The 13,037-nt window shown below is 38.6% G+C and overlaps 1 protein-coding gene across 3 annotated transcripts in view; it reads right to left on the bottom strand.

Annotated features, from left to right (window-relative positions):
• Nucleotides 1–4,565: 4,565 nt before the first annotated feature.
• The window catches only part of swm (Zinc finger protein swm), a 42,496-nt gene continuing 34,024 nt past the window's right edge, over nucleotides 4,566–13,037 (bottom strand). For all 3 annotated transcript variants that reach the window (XM_022072253.2, XM_022072251.2, XM_022072252.2), the window contains 4 exons: nucleotides 10,501–10,603; nucleotides 10,220–10,389; nucleotides 8,638–8,779; nucleotides 4,566–7,299 (listed from right to left, as the gene is read on the bottom strand). In XM_022072253.2, coding sequence (XP_021927945.1) covers nucleotides 7,210–7,299; nucleotides 8,638–8,779; nucleotides 10,220–10,389; nucleotides 10,501–10,603 — 505 coding nt within the window. In that variant the 3' untranslated portion in view covers nucleotides 4,566–7,209. The remainder of the gene's footprint in view (nucleotides 7,300–8,637; nucleotides 8,780–10,219; nucleotides 10,390–10,500; nucleotides 10,604–13,037) is intronic.

Genomic DNA, 13,037 nt, shown 5'->3' with positions numbered 1-13,037 from the left:
CTTGTCCCAAGTGTTGAGAAGTTCTTGTCCCAAGTCTTGAGAAGTCACTCGTCCCAAGTCTTGAGAAGTTCTTGTCCCAAGTCTTGAGAAGTCACTTGTCCCAAGTCTTGAGAAGTTCGTTCCCAAGTCTTCTCTGCTTGTTTAGGGCTGTGCCTCACCCGTCTTTGCTGAATTCAAATTTTTTTCGAAAATTTCGAAAATTCTTAGTTTTCTTCGGGTTTCACGCCATTTGCAGCCGTTTTAATTCTTTTAAAATTTTGGAAAATTTTTTAAAATTCTCAAAGGGCCCTTTGAGAAATTTCAATTTTTTCGAAAAATTTCGAAAAATCGAAAAACGTGGCAAATCGTCCAAAAAGCGCACAAAAATAAGAATTCTTGAAAATTTTCAACTTTTAATTTTTTTACGAATTTTCAGAAAATTTATGGTTTTGTGCGCATTTCAGAAGGTTTGCAGCGTTTTTTGATTTTTCGAAAAATTTGAAATTTTTTTCTTCTAAATTTGACCTGTCCCATCCCTATCAGGACTAGACTCCCAAGTCTTGAGAAGTCACTTGTCCCAAGTCTTGAGAAGTCCTTGTCCCAAGTCTTGAGAAGTCACTAGTCCCAAGTCTTGAGAAGTTCTTGTCCCAAGTCTTGAGAAGTCACTCGTCCCAAGTCTTGAGAAGTTCTTGTCCCAAGTCTTGAGAAGTCACTTGTCCCAAGTCTTGAGAAGTTCTTGTCCCACGTCTTGAGAAGTTACTTGTCCCAAGTCTTGAGAAGTCACTTGTCCCAAGTCTTGAGATGTTCTTGTCCCAAGTCTTGAGAAGTTCTTGTCCCAATTCTTGAGAAGTCACTTGTCCCAAGTCTTGAGAAGTCACTCGATCCAAGTCTTGAGAAGTCACTTGTCCCAAGTCTTGAGAAGTCACTTGTTCCAAGTCTTGAGAAGTCACTTGTACCAAGTCTTGAGAAGTTCTTGTACAAGTCTTGAGAAGTCACTTGTCCCAAGTCTTGAGAAGTTCTTGTTCCAAGTCTTGAGAAGTTCTTGTCCCAAGTCTTGAGAAGTCACTTGTCCCAAGTCTTGAGAAGTTCTTGTTCCAAGTCTTGAGAAGTTCTTGTCCCATGTCTTGAGAAGTCACTCGACCCAAGTCTTGAGAAGTCACTTGTCCCAAGTCTTGAGAAGTTCTTGTCCCAAGTGTTGAGAAGTTCGTGTCCCAAGTCTTGAGAAGTCACTTGTCCCAAGTCTTGAGAATTTCTTGTCCCAAGTCTTGAGAAGTCACTTGTCCCAAGTCTTGAGAAGTCTCTTGTCCCAAGTATTGAGAAGTTCTTGTCCCAAGTCTTGAGAAGTCACTTGTCCCAAGTCTTGAAATGTTCTTGTCCCAAGTCTTGAGAAGTTCGTGTCCCAAGTCTTGAGAAGTCACTTGTCCCAAGTCTTGAGAAGTTCTTCTCCCAATTCTTGAGAAGTAACTTGTCCCAAGTTTTGAGAAGTCACTTGTCCCAAGTCTTGAGAAGTTCTTGTCCCAAGTATTGAGAAGTTCTTGTCCCAAGTCTTGAGAAGTCACTTGTCCCAAGTCTTGAGAAGTTCTTGTCCCAAGTCTTGAGAAGTTCTTGTCCCAAGTCTTGAGAAGTCACTCGTCCCAAGTCTTGAGAAGTCACTTTTTCCAAGTCTTGAGTAGTCATTTGTCCCAAGTCTTCAGAAGTTCTTGTCCCATGTCTTGAGAAGTTCTTGTCCGAAGTCTTGAGAAGTTCTTGTCCGAAGTCTTGAGAAGTCACTTGTTCCAAGTCTTGAGAATTCGCTTGTCCCAAGTCGTGAGAAGTCGCATGTCCCAAGTCTTGAGAATTCGCATGACCCAAGTCGCGAAAAGTCGCAAGTCCCAAATCTTTAGAAGTCTAAGGCCGAAGTCGAGGAAAGTCAGAAGCCCCAAGTCGTGAGAAGTCGGTTGTGCCAAGTCGAGAAAAGACCCAAGTCGCAAAACATCGCATTCCAAAGTCGCGAAATGTCGCAAGTCCCAAGTTGTGAGAAGTCGTATGTCCCACGTCGTGAGAAGCCGCATATCCCAAGTCGCGAAAAGATGCAAGTCCCAAGTCAGAGCCGTGTCATACAGAGACCGGTCCGTGGAGAGACCGATACATGCACAGACCGTATTCGCCATACACAGTACATCAGAAACACTCCGACAGAGACCGATTCTGCAAGGCATCAGGTGGGGAAATTTGAATAAATTTCAAAATTTTCAAAAAATGCTGGAAATTTTCTAAAAAGCGTACAAAACGAAGAAAATGTTAAAGATTTTACATTCAAATTTTTTTTAAAAAAATGGTTTTGTGCGCTTTTCAGACAATTTCCGGATTTTTTTAAATTTGGAAAATTTTGAGAAAAAGTCTATAATCTCCCCAAGAGATGCCTGCCAAAATCGGTGAATGCCTCTCTATCTGCCGGATTCGACTTCTATCTCACCCGGTTGCCGCTTGCCTCGGTGTGTGCACCAAACGGCCTCTGCAGGACTTGTTCTCTGCCTTATGAGTTGTATGCCGCACCAGAGCTGTTTAGAGACGGCACGTCAGAGTCGTGTCATACAGAGACCGGTCCGTACAGAGATCGAGATATGCTCGGACCGCATTCGTCAGACACAGTACATCAGAAACGGTCCGACAGAGACCGATTCTTCAAGGCTTCAGTTGCGGGAATTTTGAAAAATTTCAAAATTTTTGTAAAACAAAAGGCTGAAAATTGTCCAAAAATGCGTACAAAACCAAAAGAAATTGTAATATTTCACATTATTTTTTTAAAAAAAAATTGGTTTTATGCGCTTTTCAGACAATTTCCAGCATTTTTTGAATTTTAGAAAATTTTGAAAAAAATTCTATAATCTCCGCAAGGGATGCCTGCCAAACTCGGTGAATGCCTCTATCTGTCTGTGCCGGACTTGGCTTCTCCTGTTTGCTGCGTACCTTTGTGTGTGCACCAATCTGTAAGTCCAAAGTCTGGAAAAGTCCCAAGTCCCAAGTCGCGAATGTAGCAATTCCCAAGTCAGAGCCGTGTCATACAGAGACTGGTCCGTGCAGAGACCGAGAAATGCTCAGACCGTATTCGTCATACACAGTACATCAGAAACAGTCCGACAGAGACCGGTTCTGCAAGGCATCAGGTGGGGAATTTGTAAAAATTTCAACATTTTCAAAAAATGCTGGAAATTTTCCAAAAAGCGCACAAAACCAAAAAAATTTGAAAAATTTTACATTCAAATTTTTTGGTTTTGTACGCTTTTCAGACAATTTACAGCATTTTTCATTTTTCTTCTAAAATCTCCCCTAGAGATGCCTGCCAAACTCGGCGAATGCCTCTCTGTCTCTGCTGGACTCGGCTTCTATCTCACCCGGTTGCTGCTTGCCTCGGTGTTTGCTACAAACAGCCTCTGCATGACTTGTTCTCTGCTGGTCAGTGTCTCTGCCTTATGTGTCGTATGCCGCACCACATTAGTCAGAGACACAGTACATCAGAAACAGTCCGAGGGAGACCGGTTCTGGAAGGCATCAGGTGGTGGAATTTTGAAAAATTTCAAAATTTTGACAAAATCAAAAAATGCTGGAAATTGTTCATAAAGCGCACAAAATTGAAATATTTGAAAAATTCCACATTCAAAATTTATTTCAAAATTTTCAAAAAAAATTTGGTTTTGTGCGCTTTTCAGACAATTTCCAGCATTTTTTTGATTTTTCGAAAATTTTGAAAATTTTTAACATTTTTTCTTAACTCTCCCCAAGAGATGCATGCCAGTCTCGGTGACTGCCACATCCTGTCTCTGCCGGACTCGGCATCTATCTCACCCGGTTGCTGCCTGCCTCGGAGTCTGCACCAACCGGACTCTGCAGGAGACCGGTCAATGTCTGCCGCACCTTGCCTCGGAGACGGCACGTCAGAGCCGTGTCATACAGAGACCGGTCCGTGCAGTGACCAAGTCATGCATAGACCGTATTCTTCATACACAGTACATCAGATACAGTCCGACAGAGACTGGTTCTGCATGGCATCAGGTGGGGGAATTTTGAAAAAGTCGAAATTTTTTGAAAAAAAAATTTTAAGATAAAATTTTCAAATTTTTTTCGTTTTGTGCGCTTTTTGGACAATTTCCAGCATTTTTTGATTTTTTAAAAATTTGGAAAAATTTCAAAATTTTTCAAAAATTCTCCCCACCCGATCGCTGTCAGCATAGTGCTGTGCCTCATCCGGTCTTTGACGTAACCTGACGGATCCTGTCTCAGTAAGGTCCGGTCTCTGTATGACTGTCTCTAGCCTAAGTTAACCTAACCCAACCTAACTCTGAGACATGCAGAGTCGGGCAGAGAGCGTGTCCGACGTAGACCGGTTGAAGCACAGATTGGGTGAGACAGAGCCTGCCTGTGTGAGATCGGCTTTGGCAGAGACCGGTTCTTGTATGAATCTAGCAGTGGAAATTTTAAAAAAATCAGATTTTTCAAAATTTTTGAAAAATCAAAAAATGCTGGAAATTGTCTGAAAGGCACACAATCTTATTTACCACATAGCATAAAATGTCTTTTGCAGAAAATCTTGCTCTTTTAAGAAACAATTGTTTTGTTGGTGGGGCAAGTGATAATTTTTTTGTTTTGATCTTTTCTTTGTTTCATTTTAGTATTTGCTCCCACTTCTTTTATTATTGTACAAAAACTTCAGTGCTTTAATTGGTTAATGTTTTCTGTTTCTTTTTTCACTCTCTTTTTTGTAATTTTTCATAACATTTTAATCTTTAGTGTTCCTTCTTTTCTTTTTCAACTTTTCATTTATCAGCTATTATCTTTTCAATCTTTTCATCTTTAACCATTATACAAAGCACATTTTTGCATGAAGTATTTTTACATCAATTACTGAACATTTCATTGAAGAAAACAAATCACAAATATATGTTACAATAAAATCAAGTACAATTATCTATGACTTAATATAACACAAAGACATTGTCAATGTTGTACATTAATCAGTGCACATACATTTATTAGTATGGAAAATGAAATTCCAATGTTTGAAAGTCAGAGCATTTATTTCACTGGTGATTGACGTGCCAAAGTTACGCCACTGACTTTAAAACAAAACCATTAAAACTATACTAGTAATGACAACATTACAATTTTCTTGCAGTACATGAAAGCAGTTTTGTTACAGAAGTTTTGTTCTCACTCAAAATTACAATGTTTGTCATATAGTCTATGCCAATAGAAATGCATTTAGTTGTATGAACAGAATCAAATTAACGTTAACCCTTCCCAAGTGAAAACCAGATACATCTGAGGTCAACCAGTACTTCATATGCAGAATATGGACATACCCAAAGTTTATACAAAGTCTGTATTTACTGCTGTCTCTGCCATGACATTAAAAGATGTCAAGGCAAATGTTGGTGACATCTGTGATACTACAGATTCAAATGACAGGATTTAGGTATATGCGAGTGTGGGAGACAGTTCTTCACGTATGTGCCAAGTCACTTAGACAATTTGTTTAGTGGTTGTTTTTTTCAATCTTTTTGCATATCAAACATTGAAAGGGGGACAGTGCACGATGAAGAAATAGTGTCTGTTTCAGATATTACCATTAAATAATTTTAGACTTTCATTCCACTGACAGTTATTATGAGATAAGTGATGCCAGTGCTACGCAGAGCTAGAACAGCACAACAGACAGAAAAACCATACACAATGGTAAGTAAGTGGCTTGAACCAAGCAAAAGTACCAAAATGCAAAATATTGAAAAAGATGCAGCTGTACCATCAATTTTTTATTGGACAAATGAGCCTGCTAAATATTTTAATTTTGTCTTTCACTTGAATTTGTTGGACCTCAATCTACAGGAAACCATACTGAATGGCAACAAGACGAAAGTATGAAATATGTTCCCCTACTGAGAGAGCATCTTCAACCCTCAAGGCAGTGTCTGGAGTTGAAGCCATGGTCCTACATCCCATGCTGATTACTTCTCTCAAACAAAGGTAAACAAAATGCAATTATTTTCAGATGTCTTGTCACAGATAAATTTCAGTTTATTTTGGAACAAACATTTTGCACACACTGAGGAACAAGATCAATAAATCCTGTATTTCACAAAAACAGGTCAAAATGCATCCTTAACCCTCTGCGCACGATATGAACCTGCTCGTCACATGACGATAGCCTCTGACCTTGGCACAAACCAGGTACATCGGGTTAAATTTCCTCTGTCCACAGGGTTGAACACCACATAAATGGTTGCTGTCACTGAAGGGTTAATTACTTTCCCACTTCTATTTAACAGTAAATGAAAGGACAGCATCCTCTAAAACTTATAATCTTATAACTTTGGGCTAAGAATGTCTGTGGTATCTAACAGATACATATACTGTTAAAACAGTACATGAGAACCCTGATGTTGAGAACTATGCAAGCAATAACAGCTGTGCACTGTTCTCATGAAAGACACTACCAACCCATCTTCTGGATAATTTGTCTACACCAACAAGTATTACACACAGCCAAAACCTAGAGCACAAGTTAATAGGTACCAATAACGTAACAGAAAAAAGCAATACCATCTACAAAAGATATGCCCGAAACTCTAGCTCAGTACTCTCCATTCACAGAGCAAAGACATGCAGAAAAAGCCATTTTCAAACCCAGACCAAGTACTTTGTAATGTATCACACAGAAGTTGTTTTCCAGAGTTAGTGCTGGCAATGGAAAACGTCACTGACGTTATAATCGCAAAACATGTTTCCATGTGCGTGAAACCCGAAATAACTGTGATGGCTCATAAAGAAGCGCAACAAATTCAGTGAGACGTGCGTCATTTATCCAATTAGAAATTTACATTAAAAACTTTGCATCAAGTTACAGGACAGTCTTTAGTTGGTAAATGGAGCTAACATATGGTGAAACTCAGTTTCAGTTTCAAAACTTATATTATAGTTTTAGTTACTCTGAAGACTTCCACGCATAATAAAATTTAGTTTACAGAAAAAAATATTCCACTTACAGACACAAGAAAAATTGCTTGGGAAGGGTTAAAATAATTGAAATTCACATTTGGAACCAAAGGAAATATCTAATATTTATAAAAGTTACAAAATATGTATATACATACTAACGCACATGTTCCTACACACTGTGCATTACACTCGAATAATTACACTGCAAGCAAGCCCTCTGGGCCGTGAATTTCGAGACATACAGACTGATCACGACTGCTATCGTCGCCAGCTTCTATCTTCACCATCTTCCTCTTCTTCCTCATCATCTTGTAGCAGTACATCCTCACTCAACTCAGCTACACCCAACTGAAACATAAAGGCAATTGTCTAATCAAACAAATACAACTTTCCATAAGCCTATAAAGAGAAATCTTTAATTTATAAGAAATTTCCCTACTTAATGGTACCTGCACCCTGTCGTGGTGGTTGGGCTTGAGTACCTCAGTGATCCCAAGAGCTATGCTGGCGGTAGCTTAGCTACTGGTAGGGTTGGTCGAGGGGGAGAGGTCAGACTAAGACAGGTACCCTGGTCCTCCAGTTTGGGGGTTGGTCGCAAGGCTAACAACCTTGCACCGTAAAAAGGAAGATTTTTCGAAACCTCGATCAAAGCCTCGGACAGACGGACCTAACAGAGGACCGAATGGAAGAGGAGAATTGAGGAGGCCATGGACCGAATACAGACCGGAGAGCCATATAAGAAGAAGAAGAAGAAGTAAGAAGTAAAGTATAAGTAATTATTCATTATGAATATTTACAATAATTTTATGTAGGGTTCTGAAGTAGTGTGTGGGCTCTGTAGTCTTGTAGCATATGGAAACAGTTTTTTCTGAACTTCTTTACTGAAATTATCTTTTGGAAAATTATACTATAGAATTATGTAAAATATTTTCATCTGACAGCAACTGATACATTATTGTTATGTAGATACGTGAACTTTTTTTATGTCAGAAATTATAGAAACGATGCTGCAAACACCCAAAATTCATCTAAACTAGTTAGTCCTATGCAAAATTACAAAAATAATTGTTACTGAACCTCACAAAATGTAATGTACTCTAACACTAGCAGTGACTAGTTTTTACAAAGGTATGTGTTAAGCCCCTAAGAACGGCAGTGATCACTATGAGGTTAGGTTACATTTCCATAATAATTACTTGTTCTAGTTTTGCCCAGGACAACCTAGTTTACATTGATTTTGGGTATCTCCTGTAACACAGTGGCATGAATTTGTGTTCAGATGAGCTGCCATATTCTTTATATCTTTCAAATCAAAGAAAATTTCTGAGAAAAAAATATCAGTTACAGTACCTTTTAGGTACAGCATTTAAATTCCACAGTCTACATGTGAACTATGCAGTGAGATGACAGGATAAGATTAGTTATTCAAACAGCTATGCAGTCTAAAAATAACTCCATACTAAGTGTGATGAGGCAAGAACATTTTGGTTGTACAACACTAATAAAACAGACCTGATGAACAAATTCACTAACGATCCCAAAGGGCGTCCAAACAAAGTGAAGATGACCAATATCCCACATGGAAAATACGAATGCAAATAAATTATAATGTATTTCTAAAGCTATAAGCAATGAGGTATAATTTCAGTCAACACACAATAAAAAGTAGCATTTATACTTTCTCACCTCATCCTCTTCTTCAATGAGGCCTTCATCCACTTCCTCCAAGAGTTGTTCCCCTCCCTCTGCACCAGCCCCCACCATGATCACAGAGCGATGACCCAGTCCATGATGGAGATGCACAGCTGACATCAAGTTGTGGCTTCCCCTGAAAAATAGTCACATTACTTGATTAAGAAATGGAAATGCCAATGCAGCTGATGCACATCTATCAGAGGGACAACTTTTATGCAAGAAATCAACAGTAAACAAGAGGAAATCTCCCAAATTTTTAAAAGGAACGTGAATGCCAACAATTTCAGTTAACAATAACAACAGTAATTAAATTTAGTTCAACTCAGGTCCTGCCAACAGCAAACAGCCTAATCCTAAAAAATATACACATTAAAAAGGAACAAACTACACAAAATTAAACTCAAATAAATAATCTGGACACTCTCACTTGCCGAGAAAGTGTCCTCAAGGAGATATTGTTTTTGCTAAAATGTTATTTACTCGTGTATAACACGAGTTTTTCCCTAAATTACTCATTCTTAAAATTAGAGAGCGTAATACACAAAACATCTGTTTAAAGGGGGAAGAAAGTGGATCTTTTCTTCTGTGCACATTAGAATACAACTTCAAACCCACTATTTATTTGCCAGTTGTACGCAGTTTGATTTATACTCTCATCAATGAATAATACACCAACAAGTTTGTGTTTCCCTGTCATTACTGATACTGCGTCTTACCATGCAGCAATAGCACACTTAGCTGAGAGACAAGTCTTAATGCAATGCTTACGTTGAAAGTACGAAACTATCTTACTTGCCTTGAAGGTAAACGAATATCAATAGTGTCCACAATGGAATGGAAATGCCCTTAAAAACATTAATAAGAAATAAAGCACTGTCTGGAATAAAGTGTTCTAAAATTTAAATAATTCAAAATTAAATCTAAAACTTCTTGACGATGGTGAAGAGTCAATTGAATAAAAATTTACTTGGATATTATCCATCGTCTAGTAATAAAACGTAAAAAACGTAAAACGACGTTTCGGAGATGGGGCTCTATCTCTGTCTTCAGGTTCCTACTCAGTTGGGCCCACTAGATAGATAGGGATTAGCTCTATCTAGTGGGCCCAACTGAGTAGGAACCTGAAGACGGAGATAGAGCCCCATCTCCGAAACGTCGTTTTTTACGTTTTATTACTAGACGATGGATAATATCCAAGTAAATTTTTATTCAATTAATTCAAAATTAGATCACAAACACATAAAATATAAAAAACAATAATGACAAATTACCAAACTTCCTTCACATACTTTCTAATTTATTAGAATCAATGTGACATTATTCCAAATTACCAACGCATACACTAACTTATATAATAGCAATATAATATATCATAAGCAATAAATAAAACAGTGAGACTGTCTAAAGAAGATAAATAATACGTAATGAATAAGACCAAATATTCTTAGTGCCTGAGAACTTAGATAATCAACAAGACAACAAAAATGCAATTTATACCAAACAAGATCCAAATTATGTAATTTTCAATTACAGCATTTATTAATGATACAAAGTACAGGAACATCTCACTCACCTGACTCCTCTACCAACCCCTGGATTGCTACACCATGTAATTGATAGCAAACGGTCCTGGAAAGTACGCCCTTTCACCATGGCCACCTCGGCCTCTTTCCGAGACTTGTAGTTTAAAATAATGGAAGGAGTGGATTCATCGACAATGTAGTCCACAATTTCACCAAATTGCTACAACAATATCAGCTTGTATTAAACATACAAGTTTAACTTAGTGACATAAAGTACTGAGAAACCCAAAAATCAAGACAAATTTCAACAATGCATATATCAAGAACTCACTCCAAAATGTGCCAGGACTTCCGTCTTCTCATCCTCCTCATACCCAGACACAAGAACTTTGGTTGGTCGATGATCAACACAAACATGTGTAAAACCTCGCCCCCTGAAAACAATTTCTACTGTTTTAATAAATTATTAAAAACTTAACTAAGGATAGGAAGTTAAATCATGAAACCAGGGCAAAGACCAAGGAATATCCTAAAAATATGAATATTTCTTAACATCCACAACAGGCCAACAGGATCCAGTATTGGGAAGGATAAATAATACAGACTTTTATACACTTCTTCATAAAAATTGATTGGTTTCTGTCAAGTCAAGGTATGTCTGACATATACTGTAAATTCTCACTTTACTAAATCAATACAATATTTTAACAATAATGGTGGCTTGGCTTGGCTTGTCTTGTCACAGATCTGAATATTCTGTGAGTTTAGTTACAAACCATTAAGAATGAAAGACTCTTTCTGTTTTATTCCATTTCACTACTCCATAAACTTAAATATTGTTACTCTACAGCAATGGTATTCAACCTGGGGTACGCGAAGACATCTTAGGGGGTACGTGAAATTTAAAAAATATATATATTATTTTATGATAAACACTGAATAATCAGTAATGTAATTTATTTAATTTATTTTAGATGTAGATTTTATACTATGTATAACTTGAATTATAAACCAACAACTTTGGGGGTACAAAGTTTAAGGGAAATTATATCTGGGGGTACGCGAACAAAAAAAAGGTTGAATACCACTGCTCTACAGCACAACTTCTGGTAGAAATGGAACACATACTGAAAAGTCACAGCACAGAACCTCCAGTCTCTTGAATCAAAACCTTTGCAGACTCTCATAATACATGGCATACCACTGCATCCTAAATTTGAATATGAAGTCTAAGACAAGGAATTGGGGGGGGGGGGGGGGGGGGGACGACGACCGGGGTTCGATCCCCGACGAGGGCAGAGGATTTTTCCTCTAGCATCTGCATTCAGACCGGCTCTGGAGCCCACCCAGCCTCCTCTACAATGGGTACCGGGGTCCTTTCCCGGGAGTAAGGCCGGCCGGGGCGTGATGCTGACCACTCACCCCCATCTAGTGCTGAGGTCAAGGAAGGAAGGAGCTATACCTCCTCTCACCCCAAGCGCCTACATGGCGCATAGCGGGACAAACTTTACTTTACTTTTAATGGTACTGATGTAGGAAGAAACAACTTCATTTGCACCAGGCAAAAGAGAGTTACATTTCCTTTTCCTGTGACACTGTTGTCTGGAACTATCCCCAGTCACAATTCATTGTTGAAAGGTTGCCATGCATACCACATCAGAAGAAGCAAAAATATCGCTCTTTTTACACTGTATACTTATGTTAGAAAAATCACACAAAAGAACAAGATGACTAAACGGCAATATGTGGATAATCGAAGACAAAACGTGCAATGGGTGGAATAAACAAAAACTGGCTGTGTTGCAGCAGAAAACGCCACATGAAAGCCATTTCCCATGTGCTAAAATTTGGAGGCGAAAAGGTATTGTCAGTGTTAACCACTTTGGCTTCTTATGGGAGCTGGAAAAGATAAAACATTTGCTTAAAACACTCTACTAAGTACTACCATCAAAATAACAATTTCACAATATGAGCAGAGTGCACACGTAATAATGAAGGAAACACCGTCACACAGAATGTTACTTGATTGGTGAACATCTGCTTTGCCATCCAGTCGCATAAACCCAGCCATGACGAATCAAGTCAAAATTACCACAATGAAGTCCAGATGTGAAGTAAATTTATGAAGACAATATTCAGATTCTTACTTGGGAAGCATAATCACGACGGACACCCTATGCACCAAGGAAGTAAAAGCAAGGATAGCCATGGCCAAGGCAGCTTTCGTCAAGAAGAGGATACTTCTCACTAGCAAGTTGGGCTTGGAGATGAAGAAGAAACTAGTGAAGTGTTACGTATGGAGCAGAGACTTGGACACTCAGGAAGAAGGAACAGAAATACCTGGAGAGTTTCGAAATGTGGTGTTGGAGAAGAATAGAGAAGATCAGGTGGACGGATCGAGTGACCAACGAAGAAGTATTGAGGAGAGTCAACGAGCAAAGAAGCATTCTGCAGGCGATTACACGAAGGAAAGCTAACTGGATGGGACATATTATTAGAAGGAATGGGTTACTGAGTGATATCATCGAAGGCCAGGTTGAAGGAAAGAGAGGACTAGGAAGAAGATTGATACAGCTAACGGACAATCTTAAACAAGGAAAGAAGATGATGTTCCAGGAATTAAAACAAGAAGCCGAGAATAGGGAAAACTGGAGAGCTCTTTTTGGGCAGAGCAATGGACCTGTCGTAAGACAGAATACTAAATAATAAAACTCTGACTAGAGAGAAGCCGAAGATGGGCCAATGGTATGTTTAAGGACTAACGGCTATGAAAAGCTTCTAAAGAAAAACTGCAACTGGTACAAAATCAGCAGCCAGTTATAAATAATTCAATATAGCAAAGGTGCCGGGCAAAAGTTCTTATTCTTG

The sequence above is a fragment of the Zootermopsis nevadensis genome, unplaced genomic scaffold (genome assembly GCF_977971745.1).
Source record: "Zootermopsis nevadensis isolate Lab colony 2312 unplaced genomic scaffold, Znev_1.0 Znev_ptg000030l, whole genome shotgun sequence".
Classification (NCBI taxonomy): Eukaryota; Metazoa; Arthropoda; class Insecta; order Blattodea; family Termopsidae; genus Zootermopsis; species Zootermopsis nevadensis.
This window is presented reverse-complemented; position numbering and strand designations above follow the sequence as displayed.